This window comes from Neovison vison, chromosome 6, assembly GCF_020171115.1.
Source record: "Neovison vison isolate M4711 chromosome 6, ASM_NN_V1, whole genome shotgun sequence".
NCBI classification, from domain to species: Eukaryota; Metazoa; Chordata; class Mammalia; order Carnivora; family Mustelidae; genus Neogale; species Neogale vison.
The window spans coordinates 124,777,505-124,800,392 of record NC_058096.1 but is presented as its reverse complement, the minus strand read 5'-3'; the positions used below and the strand labels follow the sequence as shown (position 1 = coordinate 124,800,392).

Below are 22,888 nucleotides of genomic sequence, written 5' to 3'. Positions count from 1 at the left end.
TGCCTTACCTTACATAGAAACAGTCTTTACAGAAGTGATTAAATTAAGGATTTTAAGATGGGGAGATTATCCTGGATTATCAGGGTACATTCTAAAGGGAATCATACATATCTTTTTCAGGGTGAGGCAAAGGGAGATTAAGCACAGGCAGAAGAGGTTATGTCATGATAGAGGCAGAGCTTGGAGTGATGCAGCCATAAACCAAGCACTGCTTGCAGTTACCAGAAGCTGGAAGGGACAAGAAACAGATTCTCCCCTAGAGCCTTTGAAGGGAGTACAGCTCTGCTGATACTCTGCTTTTGGCACAGTTATACTGATTTCAAATTCCTGGTACCCATGACTGTGAGAGAATAAATTCCTGTTGTTTTAAGCCACAGATTATTATAATTTGTTACAGTGGCTAAGGGGGCTAATACAGCAGCCAATGGATTCATTCTTCCTGCATTAGGTGTCCACTCATTGTCCAAACAGTATTATCCAGGGGGATGTTAATATGAAAAACCTAGCCAGTGAAGCCTATCCTCTCAGCAGAGCCTATGGGAAAGAAGTAGGTGGCAATCCTTAGAGAAAGGACATGGGCTGGGAGACACTTGCAAGCATCTCACTACCACTCCCTGACACCTGCTATCATGTAGAGGTGAGAAGTAGCAGCCATGTCTAAATGCAGCACCAAGACAAGGGCTCTCTCCTTCCCCACCCAAACAGGGAGTGTGTTCAGAGTCAGCTCTTAATGGGCAGCGGTGGAAAGAGGAAAGGTTAGTGAGTCTACCTTCCAATTAATTCAAACGAGTGTTAACATCCTCCTTTAGCTAGGCCTTGCGATGAGTTCTTAGCATAGGCACCAAACTATAGGGAAGAAAAAGACCTACACATCCTGGACAGCTGGTAAGAAAATAACAGGATCATTAAATCTTTCAGTTAGTCATTTATTCGACCAATGTTTCCTGTGCATAGAGATGTTCCAGGTTAGGTGACACTACAGTAAAATATGTAGAGCGATCGTCTTTATGGGATAAGAAAAATAAGCAAAATAATCATAAATTAAGAAAAGGGCTATGAGTAAAGAAGTAAGGTCCTGAGACAGAATGAGGTGTATGAGTGGGTGGGGATGAAGGCGGTTTTGATAATCAGGCTTTGGAATCAGGCGTTACATCTGTAGTGCGGGAGGGTCTGTAGCAAGTTTCAATGGATAAGTCGATAGGCCGTTGGATTTAAGCCTGGGGCTGGGAGAAAAGGTGTGGGCAGGAAATGGAGATTTGTTAGAGCCATGGAAACGAAGGAAAGGTCCAGGAAAAAGAGCATTTAAGGGAGATGATGTAAGTTTTACCTTTGTCTCTATGCATACAGAGGACACAAGCATCCTCCACGTGTAAAGAAGAGGTTTACAAAAAAAACTGTGACGTTTCGGAGCCCTGCCTCCTCCTCCCTCAACCAGACTACATTTCCCAGAATACTGCGCGAACCTCGCGAGACCCGAAATACCTCAAGGCCGCTTCCGGCGCCGGTAGCTCCCGGAAAATCATGGCGACCGTCAGAGGGTCTTTGTCGTTGTGGAGCCTCCTGACAGGTTCCCGGAGCGCGGACCAGATCTGTTTCCGGGCCCGAAGTCGGCCCCAGTTCCGCGCCTTGCTCCAGCTACTGCCCGGGCCCTGCGGGGCGGGACTGCCATGCCGTCGGCTTGCCTCTGAGGCGGGTAAGTGACCTGTCTGACGTCCATTGGTACGTTCTCCGGGGAGACCTAGAGCCTGCTTCTGGCTGGCGAGAACCACGAGGACCCCATCCTGCACCACCGTCCCCGGCTCTCACTAGGCCAGTGCGCCCTAGGCCAGCCGGCTCCATTCTGTACCTTGTACCTGCAGGGTCAGTCATCGCCTGCCCTTGTCATTCCTTAACTAATGAACCAGCAGTGCCTGAGCTCGGTTCCTTGCAAAGGACAGTGTTACGTTTAGGGGATACGGCCAACTGAACTGGCTTGTCTTTCAGGAACTCTCTGCCCAGTGGGGAACTGACAATGCAGTGTGACTCAGGCCGCGATAGGGGAACACACATAAGAGTGGCACTCAAACTTCGTGGGAAGGACGGGAAGGGTTCCTGGAAATTGGGACCAGATCTCAGACCTGGCTAACCATGCTAGAGAGAAAAACATTTAAAGCACGAGAAACATTTAAAACAGAGGAAACAACGTAAACAAAAGTTCAGCAATGAGACTGAACACATGTGGTTTGAAAACACATGTTTGAGACAGGATTGATAGGCTTGGTTATGGCTTTGGCTTTAAGTTTAAAAGGAGAAATCAGTGTTGCTTCCCAGGTTTCTGGCTTGAGCGGTTGAGTGGAGGAGAGTAGTCCCATTTATACCAAGACAGAGAAGATTAATTATAGGAAGAGTTTGTTTTTGTTTGTTTGGTTTTTTGGGCGGGGGGGGGCGTGGAGGAGGGGAGGTGAGGGAAGAAAAGGCAGGAATAGATGAGATTGGAAGGGAGGCAGAAGTAAACGTCTGTTTGTACACATTAAATTTGAGTGCTTTTGAAATTTGAGTGTAGGCACCCAGTTCGCAGTCATATCTAAAGTGAGAAACATCCGATAAAAGTGGTAACTCAACCTGGGTGCCTGGGATGAGTATAAGAAGTAGAAGACTAGTTCTGGCCTTTGGGGTAGGACAGTGTTTAGTGGGAGACACAGTGAAGTAAGCAGACTACCTTAGTTCCTTTTCTAAATGAAGTTGGAAGTCATTGGTGAGTTTTAAGCATGACTCTTGATTACATTTAAAAATTTTTTTATTGAGATATAATTAATATACGGTATTAAATAAATTTAAGGTGTGCAGCACAATGATTTGACTTCATATGTCATGAGATTATTACTACAGTAAATTTAGTTTACATCTCTCCTCTCATGCAGATACAAAGAAAAGAAAAAAAAATTGTTCCCTGTGATGAGAACTCTTAGGATTTACTTTCTTAACAACCTTTATATATGCATTCATCAGTGTTATATTATCCTGTAGTATATTATATCCCTAATTCTTTTATCTTTTAGCTGTAAGTTTTTACCTTTTGACTACCTTCATCCAGTGCCCCTTCCTCTGGTAATCATAAGACCACAAGCCTGATCTCTTTTTCTGTGAGTTCTTGTTTGTTTGTTTTAAGATTCCACATAGAGTTGATATTATACAGTATTTATTTTTCTCTGCTTGATTTATTTCACTTAACATAATGCCCTCATAGTCCATCCATTATGTCCCAAATGGCAAAATTTCCTCCTTTTTTATTCCAGTACACACACATACACACACCCCACTACTATATTATCCACTGATGGACACTTTGTGGTCTCCATGTCTTGGCTGTTATAAATAATGCTGCTGAGTTCCTTTTCCTCTACATCCCTGACAACACTTGTTTCTTATCTTTTTGAGTCTTGCCATTCTGACAGGTGTAAGGTGTTATCTCCGTGTGGTTTTGATTTGCATTTCCCTGATGATTAGTGATATTGAGCACCTTATGTGTCTGTTTGCCATCTGTATGTCATCTTTGCAGTCAAATGCTCTACCCCTGAGCTATACCCCCATGTCATCTTTGGAAGAATGTCTGTTTAGATCTTTGACCCATTTTTAATTAGACTGGTTTTTTTGGCATTGATTTCTATTAAGTTCTTTATGTATTCTTTAGATATTATCTGATACATCTGATACATCATACGATGTATCTTATCTGATACATCATATGCAAGTATCTTCTCCCATTTAGTAGGTTGCCTTTTTGTTTGTTGATGGTTTTCTTTGCTGTGCAAAAGCTTTTTATTTTTATGTAGTTCCAATGGTTTATGTTTGCTTTTGTTTTCCTTGAGGAGATACATCTAGAGAAATATTGCCATGACTGATGTCAGAGAAATTACTGCCTTTTTTTCCCCCCAGGAGTTTTATGGCTTCAGATCTCACATTTAGGTCTTCAATCCATTTTGAGTTTATTTTTGTGTATTGTGTAAGAGAGTGGTCCACTTTCATTCTCTTGCCTCTAGGTGTCCAGTTTTCCCAGCACTATTTATTAAAGACACTGTTTTTTGGGGCACCTGGGTGGCTCAGTGGGTTGAGCCTCTGACTTCGTGGTCCTGGGGTCCTGGGATCGAGCCCCGTGTCGGGCTCTCTGCTGGGCAGGGAGTCTGCTTCCCCCTCTCTCTCTGCCTGCCTCTCTGTCTCTCTCCCTTGTGATCTCTGTCTGTTAAATAAATAAATTTTTTAAAAAAGACTTTTTTTCTTTGTGGTATATTCTTGCCTTTTTTGTCTTAGATTAATTGATCATATGAATGTGGGTTCATCAGGGATACTGGCCTGTGGTTGGTTTGTTTTCTTTCTTTCTTTCTCTCTCTCTGTCTCTCTGTCTTTCTGGTTTTGGTATCAGGGTGGCCTTACAGAATGTATTTGGTATCAGGGTGGCCTTACAGAATGCTGGCCTTACAGAATGTATTTGGAAGCTCTCCTTCCTCTTCTATTTTTTTGGAATAGTTTGAGGAGAACAGGTGTTAGCTCTTCTTTACATGTTTGGTGGAATTTATCTGTGAATCCATCTAGACTTTTGTTTGTTGGGAAGTTTTTTTGTTTTTGTTTGGGGAGGGCAAGAAAAATGGCGCCACCATCACTTTTATTCCCGAGGAGTTTCCTGCAGATTCCGGTTCTCTGGCAAATGTCCTCAGGTTAGTTATTAATCTCTTTAACACATGCCCAGGCACTTTTCCAACTGTTGCTTCTGTGCTGTGTCTGGGGTGAGTTATTTAGCATGCTGGGTCTTTATGGACAGTGTCTCACGTTTTTCACCTCTGGCTCTCCCAGAGTCTAAAATCAGTTCTATCCATTTTCAGAGCCATACCTTATGGGAACTCCTTTTCCCAGTGTGGGTCCTAGGGCTGGAGGAATCTAGTCTCGGGGTCTGATTTTCTTGCTCCTTTCTGCTTGTGATGTCCTTGTTTATGGTTATTTGAGTCACGGGTTTGGTTCCTGAATATGTTTCCGCCCAGCCAACTCTTTTTGATGTGGCCTCCATTCTATGGCTAGCTGCAGAAGATCTGTTCAGTTACTACATTTCATTTTCAGAGTTAGTGGCCATATTTGTAATTGTTGCCTCAGTGTGCCCTGGGATGAGGTGAACTCAGAATCCTCCCACCCCACCATCCTCCCTTCATTCCTCTTCTTTGATTTCTTTCATAAGTGTGTTTTAGTTTTCAGTATAGGGATCTTTCACCTCTTCGACTAAATTTATTTCTAAGCATTTTATTGTTTTTGATGCTGTTTTCAGTGGGATTTCTTTCTTTCTTTTTTATGTAATTTGTTAGTATAGAAATGCTAAAAGTTTTTATTTTATTTATTTATTTATTTATTTATTTTTAAAAAGATTTTTTAATTTATTTGACAGACAGAGATCACAAGTAGGCAGAGAAGCAGGCAGAGAGAAAGGAGGAAGCAGGCTCCCCGCCGAGCAGAGAGTCCAAAGCGGGGCTTGATTCCAGGACCCTGGGATCATGACCTGAGCCGAAGGCAGAGGCTTTAACCCACTGAGCCACCCAGGCTCCCCAAAATGCTACCAGTTTTTAAAAGTTAATTTTGTATCCTGCAACTTTACTAAATTTGTTCATTAGATCTAATAGTTTTTTGATGGATTTTTTAGGATTTTTTTACATACAAAATCCTGTGGTCTGCAACTAATAAGAAATAAGTTTACTTATTCCTTTCCAATTCTGGTACCTTCTTTTTCTTGCCTAATCGATTGGCTAGGACTTGCAGCATTATGTTGAATACAAGACAACCTTGTCTTATTCCTGAACTTAGAGGGAAGTCTTTTAGTCTTTTATGGTAGTGTGGGTATGGCATATATTATGTTGAGGTATATTCCTTCCATACCTCATTTCTTAATAACTTTTATCATAATGTTGAACTTTGTTAAGTGCTTTCTGCATCTGTTGAAATGATTATATGATTTTTTTTTCTGTCAGTCTGTTAATTGTGATGTATCACATTGATTTGTGTATGTCAAACTATCCTTGCATCCTAGGGATAAATTCCACTTGATCGTGGTGAATGATCCTTTGATGTGCTGCTGAATTTACTTGCAAGTATTTTATTGAAATTTATACATCTATAATTATCAGGTATATTGGCCTGTAGTTTCCTGGCAGTGTCCTTTTCTAGCTTTGGTAAGGGACTAGATTGGGTGCATTCAGAATGGTATGGTTGTAGAGTCTGGCTTTGGTATTAGGAAATGCTGGTCTAGTAAAATGAGTTTGGGAGTGTTCTCTCCTGTTTCTTGGAAGAGTTTTAAGAAGGATTGTTTGGTAAAATTCACCTGTGAAGCCATCTGCTTCTGGGCTTTTCTTTGTTGGGAGATTTATTATTGCAGATTGACTCTCCTTAGTAGTAATTGGTGTGTTCAGATTTTCTGTTTCTTCCTCAGTCTTGGTAGGTTGCATATTTTTAAGAATTTTCTCATTTCTTATAGGCTGTCCAGCTTGTTGCCACATAATTATTCACATTAGCCTCCTAGAATCCTTTGTATTTCTGTAGTGTGAGTTGCAATGACTCTTTTTTCATTTATAATTTTGTTCATTTATGTCTTCTCTTTTCCTTGCTTAGTCTATTTAGCCAAAGGTTTGTCAATTTTATTATCTTTTCAAAGAACCATCTCTTAGTTTTGTTAATCTTTTCTGTGGTTTTGACTACGTTTTTAAGAGATTTACTCTGGTTCTATGGAGAATGGTCTATAGTGGTGTCAGAATAGAGCCAGGGAGACTGGTAAGGAGGTTAAGGCAATAGATGAGGATGGCCTTGATCAGGGTAGTGGCAGTGGGAAATGGAGAATTAAAGAGAGATTTATGAGGTATAATAGACATATGTAGTGTTTTAGTGTCCTTTCTTTGTAAAATGGGGATAATTGTATTTCTGGGGTGGTTGTAAGGATTAAGTGTGCTAAATATGTAAGGTACTTGGTTCAGTAAGTACTGGCATATAGTAAATATCTAACAAATATTAGTTGTTATTGTTGCTGTTATTGTTATAACTGCTGTTGGCTAGATGTGGAAGGTAAAGGAGAAGTCAAGAATGAATAAGAAGTTTCTGGCCCACATGGCTTGTTGGATGCTACTAAGATAAGGAACCATAGGAAAAGCAGGTTTGAGACAGGAGAAAGCTGATGTGTTCTGGTTTGGCAATACTGAAGTGCATGTGAGATGTACATGGGATAGGTGGATGGAAGAAGATGTTGACTGAAGATTCAGATTTTAGAGTCTCCAGCATATAGAAATAATTAAAGTCACAGGTTGGTAGGATATCATCCCAGAATGTAAGAAGGGAGAAAAGAAGGCTATAGTTCAGAATTTTTAGGGCCACTAGCATTTATAGGACTAGCAGAAGAAGAGGTGGCAGGGAAGGAATGGTACTTTTTTTTCTCCTCCCTTTCCTAATGGAAGTGGAAATAGAGGAAGTTAGGCAAAGGGATGGGCAAACTGTTAGGCAGAGGTGATATCTGGGTATCTTCACCTGTCCAAGGCTCTTCCATGACACCGCATGGCCTTTTTAGTCTCACATTATGATCCAAGCCTGTGTTTCCTAGTTGCAGCCCCGTAGCCTGGAATTTTCTTCCTTTTTCCCTCTGTCCTCTTCAGGCCCCATGGGAAGCCTTCCAGACCCTGCTGTTTTGGCCTTCTCTGCTCCAAGAGTAGTGTAGCACTTGCACTGGGGAGGACCAGGAAAGATTAGAGTTGATCTAGTATCTAGAAACAAACTTTGGCTTGTTTATTTTTAAGATTTTATTTATTTATTTGACAGAGAGATAGAGATCACAAGTAGACAGAGAGGCAAGCACAGAGAGAGGAGGAAGCAGGCTCCCTGCTGAGCAGAGAGCCCAATGCGGGGCTCGATCCCAGGACACTGAGACCATGACCTGAGCTGAAGGCAGAGGCTTCTGCCTTCACCTGCCACCCAGGTGCCCCTAGAAACAAACTTCGGTTTAAATCTTGACTGTCACTTAACAGCTAGTTGGTCTTTAGGCAGGCTCCAGTATCCTCATTTATAAAATTGAGATATCAATATCTATTTTGTGGATTGTTATAAACATTCCTAAAAATGTATGTAATGTCTGGCATTTAAGAGACAACTCTGTAAATTATTATTATTATTAATACTATTACATTAGTTATTTTAAAGATCTATTTATTTGTGAGAGAGAGTACACAAGCATGTATGCATGTGTGAGTAGGGTGAGGGGCAGAGGGAGTTAATCCCCAACAGACTCCCTGCCAAGATCAGAGCCCTGTGGCGGGGCTTGAGCCCATGACCCAGAGGGTCATTACCTGAGCTGAAATAAAGAGTCAGATGCTTGACCGACTGAACCACCCAGGCACCCCTTATTTATTTTTAAGATTTTATTTTTAAGTAATCTCTGTACCCAGCATGGGGCTCAAACTTACAACCTCGAGATCAAGAGTCACATGCTCTACTGACTGAGCCAGCCAGGCACTCCACATTAATTACTTAAAAAAAAAAAATTATTTTAGAGAGGGAGAGAGCATGAGCAGGAGGGAAAGAGGGAGAGAGAGTCTCAAGCTGACTCTGTATGGAGCCAGATGCAGGGCTTGATATCACGACCCTGAGTTTGCCTCCTGAGCCAAAACCAAGAGTTGGACAGTTAACTGAGCCACGCAGGTGCCTCTTAATTACCTTTTTATTTTTATTTATTTATTTGAGAGAGAGAACGAGCAGGGAGAGGGACAGAGAGGGAGAAGCAGGCTCCCTACTGAGCATGGAGCTGGGTGTGGGGCTCGATCCTAGCACCCTGAGATCATGACCTGAACTGAAGGCAGACACTTAACCAACTGAGTCACCCAAATACTGCTTAATTACTTTTTTAGAATTTAATTTTATTTTTTTAGTGTTTCAAGATTCATTGTTTATGCCCACACCCAGTGTGGTGCAGTATGTGCCCTCCTTAATACCCATGACCAGGCACACCCATCCGTCCACTCCCCCACCTCTCCAAAACTCTCAGTTTGTTTCGTAGAGTCCACAGTCTCTCATCGTTCATCTCCCCCTCTGATTTCCCCCAGTTCACTTTTCCTTTGCTTTTCCTAATGTTCTCCATGTTATTCCTTATGCTTCACAAGTGAGTGAAGCCATATGATAATTGACTTTCTCTGCTTGACTTATTTTACTCAGCATAATCTCCTCCAGTCCTGTCCATGCTGATACAAAAGTTGGGTATTCATTCTTTTTGATGGCTGCATAATATTCCATTGCATATATGGACTGTATCTTCTTTATCCATTCATCTGTTGCAGGGTATCTTGACTCTTTCCACAGTTTGGCGATTGTGGCCATTGCCGCTATGAACATTGCGGTACAGATGGCCTTTCTTTTCACTGCGTCTATATCTTTGGGGTAAATACCCAGTAGTGTGATTGCAGGGTCATAGGGCAGCTCTGTTTTTAATTTCCTAAGGAATCTCCACACTGTTTTCCAAAGTGGCTGCACCAACTTGGATATCACCAACAGTGTAAGAAGGTTCCCCTTTCTCCACATCCTCTCCAACATTTGTTGTTTACTGTCTTGTTAATTTTGGCCATTCTAACTGGTGTAAGGTGGTATCTCAATGTGGTTTTGATTTGAATCTCCCTGATGGCTAGTGATGATGAACATTTTTTCATGTGTCTATTAGCCATTTGTATGTCTTCATTGGAGAAGTGTCTGTTCATGTCTTCTACCCATTTTTTGACGTGATTATCTGTTTTGTGTGTGTTGAGTTTGAGGAGTTTTTTTATAGATCCTGGATATCAGCCTTTTGTCTGTACTGTCATTTGTGAATATCTTCTCCCATTCCGTGGGTTGCCTCTTTGTTTTGTTGACTGTTTCCTTTGCTGTGCAGAAGCTTGTTATCTTGATGAAGTCCCTTTTGCTTTTGTTTCCTTTGCCTTTGGAGACATGTCTTGAAAGAAGTTGCTGAGGCTCATGTTGAAGAGGTTACTGCCTATGTTCTTCTCTAGGATTTTGATAGATTCCTGTCTCACATTGAAGTCTTTTATCCATTTTGAGTGTATCTTTGTGTATGGTGTAAGAGAATGGTCGAGGTTCATTCTTCTATACATAGCTGTCCAATTTTCCCAGTACCATTTATTGAAGAGACTGTCTTTTTTCCCACTGGATATTTTTCCTGCTTTATCAAAGATTATTTGACCATAGAGTTAGTGGTCCATATCTGGCCCCTCTTCTCTGTTCCATTGGTCTATGTGTCTGTTTTTGTGCCAGTACCATGTTGTTTTGGTGATCACAGCTTTGTAGTAAAGCTTGAAATCAAGCAACATGATGTCCCCAGCTTTGTTTTTCTTTTTCAACATTTCCTTAGCAATTTGGGGTCTCTTCTGATTCCATACAAACTTTAGGATTGTTTGCTCCAGCTCCTTAAAAAGTGCCAGTGGAATTTTGATCAGAATGGCATTGAAAGTATAGATTGCTCTAGGCAGTATAGACATTTTAACAATGTTTATTCTTCCAATCCATGAGTATGGAATGGTCTTCCATCTTTTTCTGTCTTCTTCAGTTTCCTGCATGAGCGTTCAGTAGTTCCTTGAGTACAGATCCTTTATCTCTTTGCTTAGGTTTGTTCCAGGGTATCTTATGGTTCTTGGTGATATAGTAAATGGAATCGATTCTCTAATTGCCCTTTCTATTGTTTCATTCTTAGTGTATAAGAAAGCAACTGATTTTTGTGCATTGATTTTGCATCCTGCCACATTACTGAATTGCTGTATGAGTGGAGTCTTTTGGGTTTTCCACATAAACTATCATGTCATCTGTGAAGAGAGAGTTTGGCTTCTTCTTTGCCAATTTGAATACCTTTTATTTCTTTTCGTTGTTTGATTGCTATTGCTAGAACTTCTAGTACTGTGTTGAACAGCTGTGGCAAGAGTGGGCATCCTTATCATGTTCCTGATCTCAAAGGGAAGGCTATCAGCTTTTCCTCATTGAGAATGATATTCGCTGTGGGTTTTTCATAGATACATTTTATGAAGTTGAAGAATGTTCTCTCTATCCCTGTACTTTGAAGAGTTTCAATCTTGAAAGGATGCTGTATTTTGACAAATGCTTTCTGCATCAATTGAGAGGACCATATGGTTCTTCTCTCTCTCCTCTTACTAATGTGTTCTGTCACAATGATTGATTTGCAAATGTTGAACTTCCCTTGCATCCCAGGGTTAAATTTATCTGATATGAGAATCGCTACCTCAGCTTTCTTTTGAGGCCCATTGGCATGAAAGATAGTTCTCCATCCCTTCACTTTCAGTCTGGATGTATCTTTAGGTTCAAAATGTGTCTCTTGTAGATAGCATATGGACAGGTCCTGTTGTTTTATCCAGTCTGCAACTCTGTGCCATTTTATGGGAGCATTTAAGCTGTTCATATTGAGAGTGGTTATTGAATGATAAGTTTTTCTTGACATCATGTTTCCTGTGAAGTCCTTGTTTCTATAATTATCTCTGTAAATTTCTGTTCTGTGTCACTCTTGGGTTCTTTCTTCTTTTATAGAACCCCCCCTTAGTATTTCTTATAGTGTTGTCAGCTTGGTGGTCACATAATCTTTTAAACCTTGCCAGTCTTGGAAGTTCTTTATCTCTCCATCCATTCTGAATGTCATCCTTGCTGGATAAAGTATTCTTTGCTGCATGTTCTTCTCATTTAGTACCCTGAACGTGTCTTGTCAGCCCTTTCTAGCTTGCCAGATTTCTGTGGACAGGTCTGATTGAATTCTGATGGTCCTCCCTCTGTATGCAAGGAATCTCTTACCCCTAGCTGCCCTTAAGATATCTTCTCTGAATTTATGAGTCGTGAATTTCACATTTATGTGCCTGGAGGTCTTTCTACCCTTGTTGATCCCTTGTTGATCTTGGGGGTTGTTCTTTCTGCCTCTAGAACACGAACACTTGTTCTGTTCCCCAGATTAGGGAAATTTTCATTCAGGATTTGTTCAACTATATCTTCTAGTTTTCTCTCTCTCCACCCCCTCAGGGATCCCAATAATTCTGACATTGGAATGTTTCATGGCATCATTTATTTCCCTAATTCTGTTTTCATGGCTTCTGAGCTGTTTGTTCCAGGCCCCTTCCTGATCCTCCTGTCAGTTTGTCTTCTAGATCACTAATTTGATCTTCTGCCTCATTTACTGTCGCTGTTGGAGTATTTAGATTAGATTGGATCTTATTGATAGCATTTTTAAGTTCTGCCCAGATCAGCTCTCACTTCCACCCATAGAGATTTTATGTTGCCACTAATGGTCTTCTCCCACCTGGCTATTGCCTGGATGATTGTTACCCTGAATTCTATTTCTGACATATTGTTTATGTCCATATCCAGTAGTTCTGTGGCAGAGGTCACAGTCTCTGAATTTTTCCTCTGTTGGGTGTTCCTCCTCCTAGTCATTTTGGTGAGGGGTGGTCGAGGGGATGTATAACTGAATATATCAACCATGATCCAGGCAAGGTGCATCTCTTCACTGATGATTCCCACCCCCCCCCCCCAGTCCAGAAGTGTATAGTCTTAGATCTCAGGCTGATTTCATGGGTGTTCATAGTGTTCTGGTAGATGTTTAGCTCAATTCAGGGGACTGGTTGAAACGGAGTCTCCTACTTCTCCACCATCTTGCCCCCCTGCCATTACTTTTTTAGGTTTCTTTCTCTACTAGATTTTGAGTGCCCTTTTGGCAATAGTCTTATCATTGTAAATGCTCAGTAAATTTTATCAAGGAATGAATGAATGGATTTCGTAGGTACTAACATTATACACTTTGAGGTAGATACTTTGTTAATTTCTATTGTTAATTCTTCTGTTTATAGATCTTGTTGGCTTGTCATTTTTACCATCTTATTTACTGAAACCCATTTTAGCAGAATCTGGTAGCTCACAGAACAAGAAACCTACGTTTATGGATGAGGAGGTCCAAAACATACTCATCAAGATGACAGGCTTGGATTTGCAGAAGGTTTTTAAGCCATCTATACAAGAACTGAAGCCACCAACCTATAAGCTGATGACTCAGGCACAGTTGGAGGAGGTACGTGAATACAGAAATACTGGTAGAATACCTTTCTTTAAAGGGTTAAACAAGATTTCCAAAGGTCCCTCCAGATACCAGTAGCTGCTTTTCCGTTGGCACTCATGGTGGAGAGGTCCAGGCACAGACTAAGAAATGGGAACAGGCAGGCAGAGTGAAACAGGGAGCATGACCCGAATTAGACGGACTGGGGCTAATGGGTCAGGCCTACGTGTCCAAGTAGAGCCTCCTCTGCTCCCAAACCTGCCTGAGTATCCATTCTTTGTCCTGCCTGGTTCAGCTTCCTTCCTTGAAAAAAGATGCTTTGAGGATGATGCTTTGGTGGGATTATGGATCCTGCTGAACCACAGACTACTGTAGGCATCAGTCCTCCTGGAGTCATGGGTATGAGCGCTTTGTGGAAAATGCTCTGATGTATGAATAGGTAAAGTGTTATTGCTCCTTTTTCTAATTTAAAGTAAATTACAGTCATAGCAAAACATTCAGATATCCAGTAGTATATCACGTGAGGAGTAAAAATACCATTTTTACTTCTCAGAGGTAATCACTGCTAACAGTATGGCTTGGAGCAGTATGGTCAGTGGTTAAGAGCATGGGCTCTGAAGTTGAATGGCCAGGGTTCAAATCCCAGTGCTACAACTTCTTAGCAATTTACTTCACATGTGTGTGCTCCTATTTTCTCTTCCATGAAATGAAATAACAGGGTCACCTAGCTCGCAAGGTAGTTTGTGGATATTAAATGAACCAAATACATTCCAAGTATTTGAACGATATATGGTGCATAGTACACACACAATAGATGAAATCCGTTATTGTATTTGTATTTCAAGCAGCTTTTGTGGCCTGGCTCTGTCTCAAAGCATTCCTTTGCCATGGTGAGAATGATTGAACCTGTAGGTGGTACTCTCAGCCACACCACAGAGTTGGCAAAGGCCAGGGCCCAGGAGCCTTTTCACTCACTGATTTGGGGCTAGAGCTTTTTCTCTTTGTAATTCTTGGCATTTTTTATCAGTATCTGCTTTTGTCAGATGATCCTTCTGGCTTGCAACCTTGCGGCTTTCCTTAAGAAATATTTCATTTCATTAGGCTACAAGAAAGGCAATTGAGGCAGCTAAAGTACGATTAAAAATGCCACCAGTTCTGGAAGAACGAGCACCAATAAATGATGTGTTAGCTGAAGATAAGATTTTGGAAGGAACAGAAACAGCCAAATACATATTTACTGATATATCATATAGCATACCACATCGGGTGAGTATATGTCTAATTGCAAAATGATCTTTATTTGAAATATGTGGCGATGGGTCTGAGGGACAAGGGTCAACATTATTGTGACCCACCTGTCTCTGAATCTTCAAACCAGAATTCCTGTGGCTGGGTGAGACCCTCTGGAAAATCCAGCCCAGCATAAGGAAGAAGAGAAATGCAGATCAGTCCATCATCATGTTACCATTTCCCTACAGATTATGGACACATTTTATTCCGGATCAAGAAAGAGACAGGTGTGCTGAGACAGTGGTAGTTTATAGACAAACCCACCCCCAAACCACAAACAGGCAGAAATCTTCAAGGCATTGAGAGAAGGGGATTCTTTCTGCCGGTTAGACTAACTCCCTTAGCTGAAACATTTTGAGAAAATTGTTTCTTTCTTGTAAATTCTTGAGGATGCCAAAAAACCCAGACTTTCCATGGGATTTTCACTTTTCAGAATTTGCAGAAAGAATGACAGGTTTCTGGAGGTACTTTTCAGACACCACTTGCTTCTTCTGTTGTGGTTTTTATCCTCTAGCTCCTCTTCCCTTGATGGCCAATTCCAAAAGAACACTTTGGTACTTGTAAAATATCTCAATTTTGTGTTTGAATCTTTTCAATTAAGAGTGAAACAAGTGACTTACAATTCAGCCCACAGAATGCAGTAAAATACTATGTAACACTACAGTTGGGAGAAAGACCAACCCACATTAATCTTTTTATCATCTATGATTATGGTCAAAAGACAGGATTTAAGCCATGTCCATATCTGTACATCAACCACCTCTACACCTGACATGATAAACAGGGATCACAGAGTTTCATTTTAATTAAAATTTTTTGCTCTGGGGTGCTTTACTATATGTTTGGAATGCTCTGAAGGGTGTTTATGGGTGCATTTTATAACCTGAAAGGGAGAAAGGAACTTAGAATTCAAATTGCCAGTCCTTTTGAGGAGTAACTGTGGTATTTAGACATCTGTTATTTTCTATTTGCAGTACTTGATGAAAGTTTTAATTATATTGTCCTCAGAACACATTCAATGACTCTTATACCTCTGAAAAGTAGAAAATTAGTACCATCTGGTTAATTTATACAGTAATCAAATGTGTATCAATTACCTGCTATGTGCAAAATTCTATGTAAGTCACTGGGTATCTCAAAGAATTATAATCAACAGTTCCTGCCCTTTTTCAATTCTCTGGCAGTATCTGAGCAGTGTCAAGAATCTAGCTTATGAGGGTTGCCTGGGTGGCTCAGTGGTTAAAGCCTCTGCCTTCGGCTCAGGTCATGATCCCGGGGTCCTGGGATCGAGCTTCACATCAGGCTCTCTGCTCAGCAGGGAGCCTGCCTCCTTCTCTCTCTCTCTCTCTGCCTGCCTCTGCCTACTTGTGATCTGTCAAATAAATAAAAATCTTTAAAAAAAAAAGAATCTAGCTTATGATAAATTGCCAGTTGAATGGAAGATACAGTAGGTGGAATTCAGAGAAAAGGATCTCACCACCTAGGATTTGGTAGTTGGAAGAGTGAGGAGACCAGAGGCAGGTGGACAGTCTCTTTGACACATTTGTCTCATCCCAGTTTGGGGAATTATACAGATGTGGAATTAAGACTCCATATTCCTGTGTTTGTTTCTTTTACCCCAGGGACTTTAGAAGTAGATCACAAAGTAGTAAAGTCTGTTTCTGTGAGACTTTGTGATGCGGAAGTGAAGCAGTTTGAAAGGTCTCATAGCATTTCTTTGCTCTGAAATGGATTTAGATGAATCTCTGACCAGCTTTTTTCAGTTGAACCATTTTATGTATTAAACCCACTTTAGGACCATAGTTGCCACTTAGCAAATACTTTCATTTTAGATTTGATTGTCAGAGGCACAGCAGTGATTAGTGAAGGAAGTATCAAATCTTGCAAAGTGTTTGAAGTTTAAAATTATCATTGAAATCATATACAATTGCATTTTGCATCTCCCAGTTGCATTTTGTATTTTGATTGCAAATTATTCTTATAGTGGTGCTTAGTGGAACACGGGAACTAGAAATAAGGCTTCACACACCCACCCTTGATTTTGTTTTCTATTTCAGGAGCGTTTTATTGTTGTCAGAGAACCAAGTGGGAGGCTACGCAAAGCCTCTTGGGAAGAACGGGACAGGATGATACAAGTTTATTTCCCAAAAGAAGGCCGTAGAGTTTTAACACCAGTAATTTTCAAGGAAGAAAACCTTAAGGTAAGGCAACTTTGGTTTCCTGGAGTCAGTGGTGATGGTTTCTTTGTGGAGTAAGTTGGCTCTGGTGCTGCAGGGCTTCTGCTTTGATAAACACAGATACATGTTTCTGATGATGACTCGTCTACTGTTCTCTAAATCTTGCAATTGGCTTAGTTGGGGTTTGATTCTAGGTGTGACAGTTCTGAAGCCTGAGTTATTTCTGTGTTATTTCACTTACTGGGCACAGAAGTGGATGAGCACATCTGTCACGACAGCAGGACAGGTGTTGAACTTTGATGTTTTTCTCATCTAATTCCATCTGTGCTGTGTGGTTTTAGACCATGTTCAGCCAGGACCGGCATGTTGATGTCCTCAATCTCAGCATTGCCCAGTTTGAGCCAGATTCCACTGAATATATCAAAGTGAGTATATTTTATAGTTTCTAAGTATGAACTTAAGTATGGTTATGAGTAAGATTTTTATAAGGGGAAGAGAAGAGAAATACCTGAACATCTATTAAGCACCTGATGTACATCAGATGTTTTATCCTCACAGCAGCCCTTGAGTTAAGGATGGGAGAATTTAAGCTTGGAGCATTCTATATAGCTTGCTGTAAGTTGCACAGCTAGTAGCTGTGGTAGCGTTAGGGACCCAAACTTGATTACAGAGCTGCTTCGCTTTTATCATATAGGAACAGAGTCATTTACTAAAATTTGCCAAGATGTAATGTATATGTCTTACAATTTAGTTTAGTAAGCAATCATGTAGTGCTTTCTTCATACAGTATTGCAGATAGTATAGTGACGACATGAACTAGGGTACAGTATGCTGTGTCAAAGCTTGCAGTCCAGAAGTGATTGTGGGAAAGGGTGCCAGATAAGTATGCAGATAATTATCACCTTAGGTTTAAGATGTTAGGTGCTAAGAGAAGATTACAGAGTCCTTTCAGGAAAAGTTTCATAGGGGTCTTGGACAGGGTTCTAGAAGGGCAGGGAACATCGTGAAGTTGGATGAGAAGAGGTGTTCCAGGCAGCGAGAGGGAACAGTGTGAACAACAAGCAGGAAACAGTGTGCTTGCAAATGGTTAGTCATCTGACTATTGCTTATATATGCAATGTGTATGTATGGGAGGTGTTCAAGGTTAAACTGGAAAAGTAAATAGAGGCGTGTCATGGGTGACCTCAGATGCTAGGCTCAAGAATCTGGACTTCATTCAGCAGGACTTTGAAAGTCTTTTGAACACAGGAATGCCCTTATTGTAGTCCTTAGTTGGCATGATCAGTCTGGAAGAGCGGAAGGAGCATTAGTTAATAAGGTGGAAAGGGGTAGTTGATTGAATTGGGGAGAAATGGATAAGTGAAAAAATATGCTTGACTTTTTATTCTTTAATCTTCTAGTGACCAAGATAATGATGGTCCGTTATTTTCTAGTGGTCTACATATATCTAAAATAAGTGCTTCATAAATAGTGGTTGGCTGCTGAAAAGTACTTGCAATATGGCTACACTTCTACAGTGCAGGGTTGATCTAAACCATACCTACTGGTTATTCAGAGTAGAGGCAGATGTAAATAGGCCTGGTTTACTGGTCCTTTCTTGGGCAACACTCATGCAAGTAAATGTGTATCAAGTAATGCTCACTTTTACTTTTAATGTTTCTGAAAAAAACTGCATTTTATGTGAATAGATTCATCATCAGACCTATGAAGACATAGATAAACATGGAAAGTATGACCTTTTACGTTCAACAAGACACTTCGGCGGAATGGCTTGGTATCTTGTAAATAAGAAAAAGATTGATGGTTTACTGATTGATCAGATTCAGAGAGATTTGTAAGTATGAGCTTAGTAAAAGAAATTCTTACAGTAAATAGATACAGTAAATCTGTATTTGAGCTATTTTTTCCTCAGTGATGACAGTGTATTGTCCAGTAAAACACATTTCACTTACCTCCTTTATTTATGGGTTGGTTCTTCCATCACAACCCACTTTTCTGTCTTTGCTTTCGTGTTAAATAGGGCTGGATTCTCCGAAAGAGTAAGTGGCTGTGGATATGTATTACACACCTTGGATACTGACTTATCCTGGGCCTTACCAGTGTTCCTGGGTATCAGTGAACTTTCCAGACACTCAAAGGGGATTAAATGGGAAATGTAAAGACATAATCTCCGGCAGGTGCTTGTTTTGTGGTGCAACTGGGGCTTTTCTGTAAAAGTAATCCTTTAATTTATGAAAATATTATTGCTTTTGATATCCCTTGCTTTTGCAAGATTTTTAAGGCACTAAAAAAATTATATTTTTTCCCAGAGTTACACGAAACAAGGAATGTCTACTGTATTTTAACATGTAGGTATTTTAACTGGTGAGCTCCCAGGTTTTTAGCTGAAACAACTTGTGATGAAACTAAAAAATTGCTCCTGAGTATCTATCAGTTGGATTAGAACTACCAAAATGACAAGAAAAAGAAACCAGTGTGGCTCTAAGAAAGTCAACTTTCTACAAAAAGTCATTGACTGACTCAAGAGTCTGAACTGCAAGAGGGTTTAGTGATTCCTGCCACCTTCAGACTTTAAGGCGCTGTGACTCAGCATATCCTCCGTATCATCTGATGTAAGCCATTCACATAAAGTTCCTAAGGCTTTTGGAAATAGAAAGTTCCACAGGTACTATCTAAGAAATACATTCCATATTTGGAAAAAGAGCACCATTTCTCACAGAAGTAGCATTCCTAATGATAGATGTCTTCAGGCCAGCTCACTTCACCAGCAAGTGTAGTCTAACTCAATTCAGAGGGCAGATATATATACATACCTTCATCCCATGTAAGTAGGGGGCTGGTTGATGGTCATGAGGATACTCAAAAAATGGGACCTGTTTTCAGATGATTTAGCAATGACATCTCCTGTGAATGAATTTTCTTATAAAAATTTTTTAGAGGGACTCATTCTGAAATGATTTTATTATAAATACATCTAACATTTTCTAAAAACAATTAGAGTAAGAAATGTGTAACTGAACATTAAAGTTCTTTATCAAAGTTTAATAATTTATATTATAGTAATACTCATTACCACATGCAGGTTTTACATCCAAAGCAGTTTACTTGTATACTGGGAGGGAGTTTTGAGTACTTAATCTTCCTGCTCTGCATTAAGTAAAACCATTCTTGTGGGATTTCTGACCAGGACAGCGTGCTGCAAATCCCAGACTAGACAATAGAGGGTGCATGTCCTCAATGAATGGAACCCAAGGTAGAACTGAGATTTTACTTGTTTATTTCAGACTTAAGTCTCACTGTTGGTTTTTGTAATTGAGATTCTTTTAAAATCTTTTTGAACATGTAAATTTATTTGCTCTTATTTTCAAATATGGGCTGGGTGTTGAACTAACTTGTTCAATAAGATGCAGGCATTATACTATACCATGAATGTAATGAAGCCCTAACCAAAAATCTAAATATAGAAGCCCAGTTAAGCTCTTTACAGGACCACATGCTTCTGAGCTCCAAAGGGGATTTTATTATTTGGGGAATTTTTGTTGCCATGTTTATTGGACTTTGTTAGATTATATAACAAGCACATACATTTGTAATGAACATGTCTCAATATTTTTCCCTGAAAAATTTTACTGTAAGAACAGCCCTGATTTCTCATTCTTTCAGAAGATGGCCTTGAGAGTGAATGGGCCTTGGGATAAGCCTAGAGCATTTCTCTGAGTTCACTATGGCTTGAGAAGTTCTTTACTCACACAGGCCAGGTTTAATAGGAAAACAGGAAAATTAGTGAGATAGCTGGGGAAACACTGAATTATGGTGTCTTTATCCCTCTACCCCCACAGCTGGAAAGCAGTAACTCACAACCTCAAAAGCACAAGCATTTTAGAAAGGGTATTTACCCCCTCAGCTTTGAGGTGGCAAATGGTAGGCAGGTGTTGGATATGTGAGAAGATATTGATGGATTGGTTTGGGGAAGGCCAAGGTTGTTTTTATGCTGATAAAAGTTGTTTAGAGGTTTCTAAAAAGTAAGTACACACCAGAAGAACTGAATTCTATATTGTTGAAGTAGAACCTGACATTCCTTCTGACTGAGGAGCATAATTTCAGATTTACTCTGCTAGGATGCTCATTTTTAACTAATGGGTTCTTGTGAATAGACTCGTGGCCTGGGAGTCTTTCCTTGGACTCCTAGGAGGCCTCCTCTGGAGGCATTTATTCACTAATTCAGAGTCTTAATGAAAATCTGTTAGCAGAAGATGTCACTGCTAATGATCTTGAAGGCAAGTGGCTTTGAGCATCCCCTGACCACCAGCCTCCAGTTTATATAGGATGAAGGTAATATTCCTGCCCTCTGAGTTGGATTACATTATTATCTGCCCATGAAGTGAGCTGGCCTACCAGCCATCTAACATTAAGAACTGCTATTTCGGGCGCCTGGGTGGCTCAGTGGGTTAAGCCTCTGCCTTCGGCTCAGGTCATGATCTCAGGATCCTGGGATCGAGTTCCGCATCGGGCTCTCTGCTCAGCAGGGAGCCTGCTTCCTCCTCTCTCTCTCTCTGCCTGCCTCTCTGCCTACTTGTGATCTCTCTCTGTCAAATAAATAAATAAATATCTTTTTAAAAAAAAAAAAAAAGAACTGCTATTTCTATGAGAAGTGATTGTTTCCAAAAAGAATTCTGTTTCCAGTCACATTTAGAATATATTCACTTTCATAAACTCGGTTTTGCCTGTACTGATTGCTGCCCTGACTACTGCAGAATGGATATGAAGATTAGCTGATTTTCTAAAAATGCCTTTGAAAATACAAAACTAAAGGCTTAAAAAATGTCTGGCCCAAGGAAAGTTTAAAGTGTAATTTAGTTCTAAGTTGGGACACATTTTTATAAATGCAGAAAACCCACTGATGGCAGTAAATCCTTTCCCTCTAGAGTTGATGATGCCACCAACTTGATCCAGCTGTATCACCTCCTCCATCCAGATGGCCAGTCAGCTCAGGAGGCCAAGGAGCAGGCTGCTGAGGGAGTACATTTAATTAAGGTAAAGGGACTTTTCCCACACTGTTGTATTGTGATAAAACTGAGTTGGGAAGAATTCTGAAATGGGGCATATCTAATGGTAACTAAACAGATTCACATATACTTGAGACGCGTGATTTTGAAATAGTTACTAAAGCCCCCCCCCCCCGTATTTCTTCATCTGATAACAGAAACAGATGGGATGGGGTTTCGGGGGGAGCTACAGCTGGAGTCCAAGTAGTTCAGATAGTAGGGCAGCAGCCCCCTTGTTCTTTGAGGTGATCAAGTCACCAGCAAGATAGGGTGGAGGATGAGGCAGACACATGTTCCCAGTGCACCTTCCTGTCCTAGAGTGTGGTCACATTCCTGTCCAGAAGGGGAGAAGGTGGTGCTTACATATTACTCAGCCTTAGTTGCATTATCATTTTGGAAGTGCATGCCTCTCAAAACCATAGACATATACAGATTTCTCTGTAACGGTATATTTTCATCTCTTCTAAGGTGCAGAATAGGCATGGTTTTATTGGTCTGGCTTCTCTCCCAATCTTATTTTAGGCATACTACAAAGCAGTTCTAAGGATAAAAATGACCAGCGATTACCCCCTAGGAGGAGTAGAGAGAAACCATGGTACCAATTTTGGTTTTCTATGATAGGCCAGATAAAGCAAACTGCTTTTGGGGAAAATATTTTTTAGCTTAAAACCTAATGATATACATTTTGATCTAGCAGGAGGTGCAATGTCAGGTTTTATTTTTCTGGAAATAAGCTAAGAGAGCTGGCAGCCATATTAGGATTCTTCTGATGTTTAGAATAACTGTGGCTTGAACTGTGTCAGATACTATTTTTTGGCCCATGTAGTATGCTTATTGTTTTATAATCAGAAAAAAAAATTGTGAACCTTGGAAGACTTTTTAAACTGGACTTGCTAATGCAGAAATGGAAAACTTTATAAATAGTATATGTCTATTGCTTAAAAGAGTTTCTTTTTTTTTTAAACAGATCTTTGCAAAAACAGAAGCACAGAAGGGAGCATATATAGAATTAACACTACAAGCTTATCAAGAAACATTCATTAGCCATTCTGCAGCTTCCTGAAAACATTTTTTAAATAAACTTCATTTTACTAAATTATAACTTGCTTTCTCTGTTAATGTTGAGCTGAATGTATAAGAATGTCAAAATTTAAAGTATGATGGGAGTTCCCTATATAAAATTGTTTTTTTTAATAGTGCCTCTAACAGAAATACAAAGAAAACCTTGTTACTCCACTCATTTTCCTAGGCTTAAAGGAGATAACTGAGTAATCTATTTGAGTGCCTGGTTATGAATTTCTCTAATC

The 22,888-nt window shown here is 40.2% G+C and overlaps 1 protein-coding gene across 4 annotated transcripts; it reads left to right on the top strand.

Moving 5' to 3' along the window:
- Positions 1-1,516: 1,516 nt before the first annotated feature.
- MRPS22 (mitochondrial ribosomal protein S22) lies at positions 1,517-22,683 on the top strand. Of its 4 annotated transcripts, none has more exons than XM_044252258.1 (8): positions 1,517-1,693; positions 12,921-13,084; positions 14,171-14,335; positions 16,417-16,560; positions 16,878-16,961; positions 18,225-18,370; positions 21,462-21,570; positions 22,549-22,683. In XM_044252258.1, exons 1-8 carry the CDS (start codon positions 1,522-1,524, stop codon positions 22,642-22,644), a joined length of 1,080 nt encoding a protein of 359 aa, XP_044108193.1. In that variant the 5' UTR covers positions 1,517-1,521; the 3' UTR covers positions 22,645-22,683. The 4 variants fall into 4 exon arrangements, with proteins under 4 accessions (XP_044108193.1, XP_044108192.1, XP_044108191.1 ...); XM_044252257.1 differs by having other exon boundaries at positions 12,918-13,084; XM_044252256.1 differs by having other exon boundaries at positions 12,867-13,084.
- The last annotated feature ends 205 nt before the right edge of the window (positions 22,684-22,888 follow it).

Excerpts from the sequence above, each read along its gene's own strand:
- MRPS22 (XM_044252256.1), top strand. The coding sequence starts at position 1,522 with ATGGCGACCGTCAGAGGGTCTTTGTCGTTGTGGAGCCTCCTGACAGGT. Across the intron at positions 14,336-16,416 it reads CATATAGCATACCACATCGG|GAGCGTTTTATTGTTGTCAG; the intron begins GTGAGTATATGT and ends TTTCTATTTCAG. Across the intron at positions 18,371-21,461 it reads GATCAGATTCAGAGAGATTT|AGTTGATGATGCCACCAACT; the intron begins GTAAGTATGAGC and ends CTTTCCCTCTAG.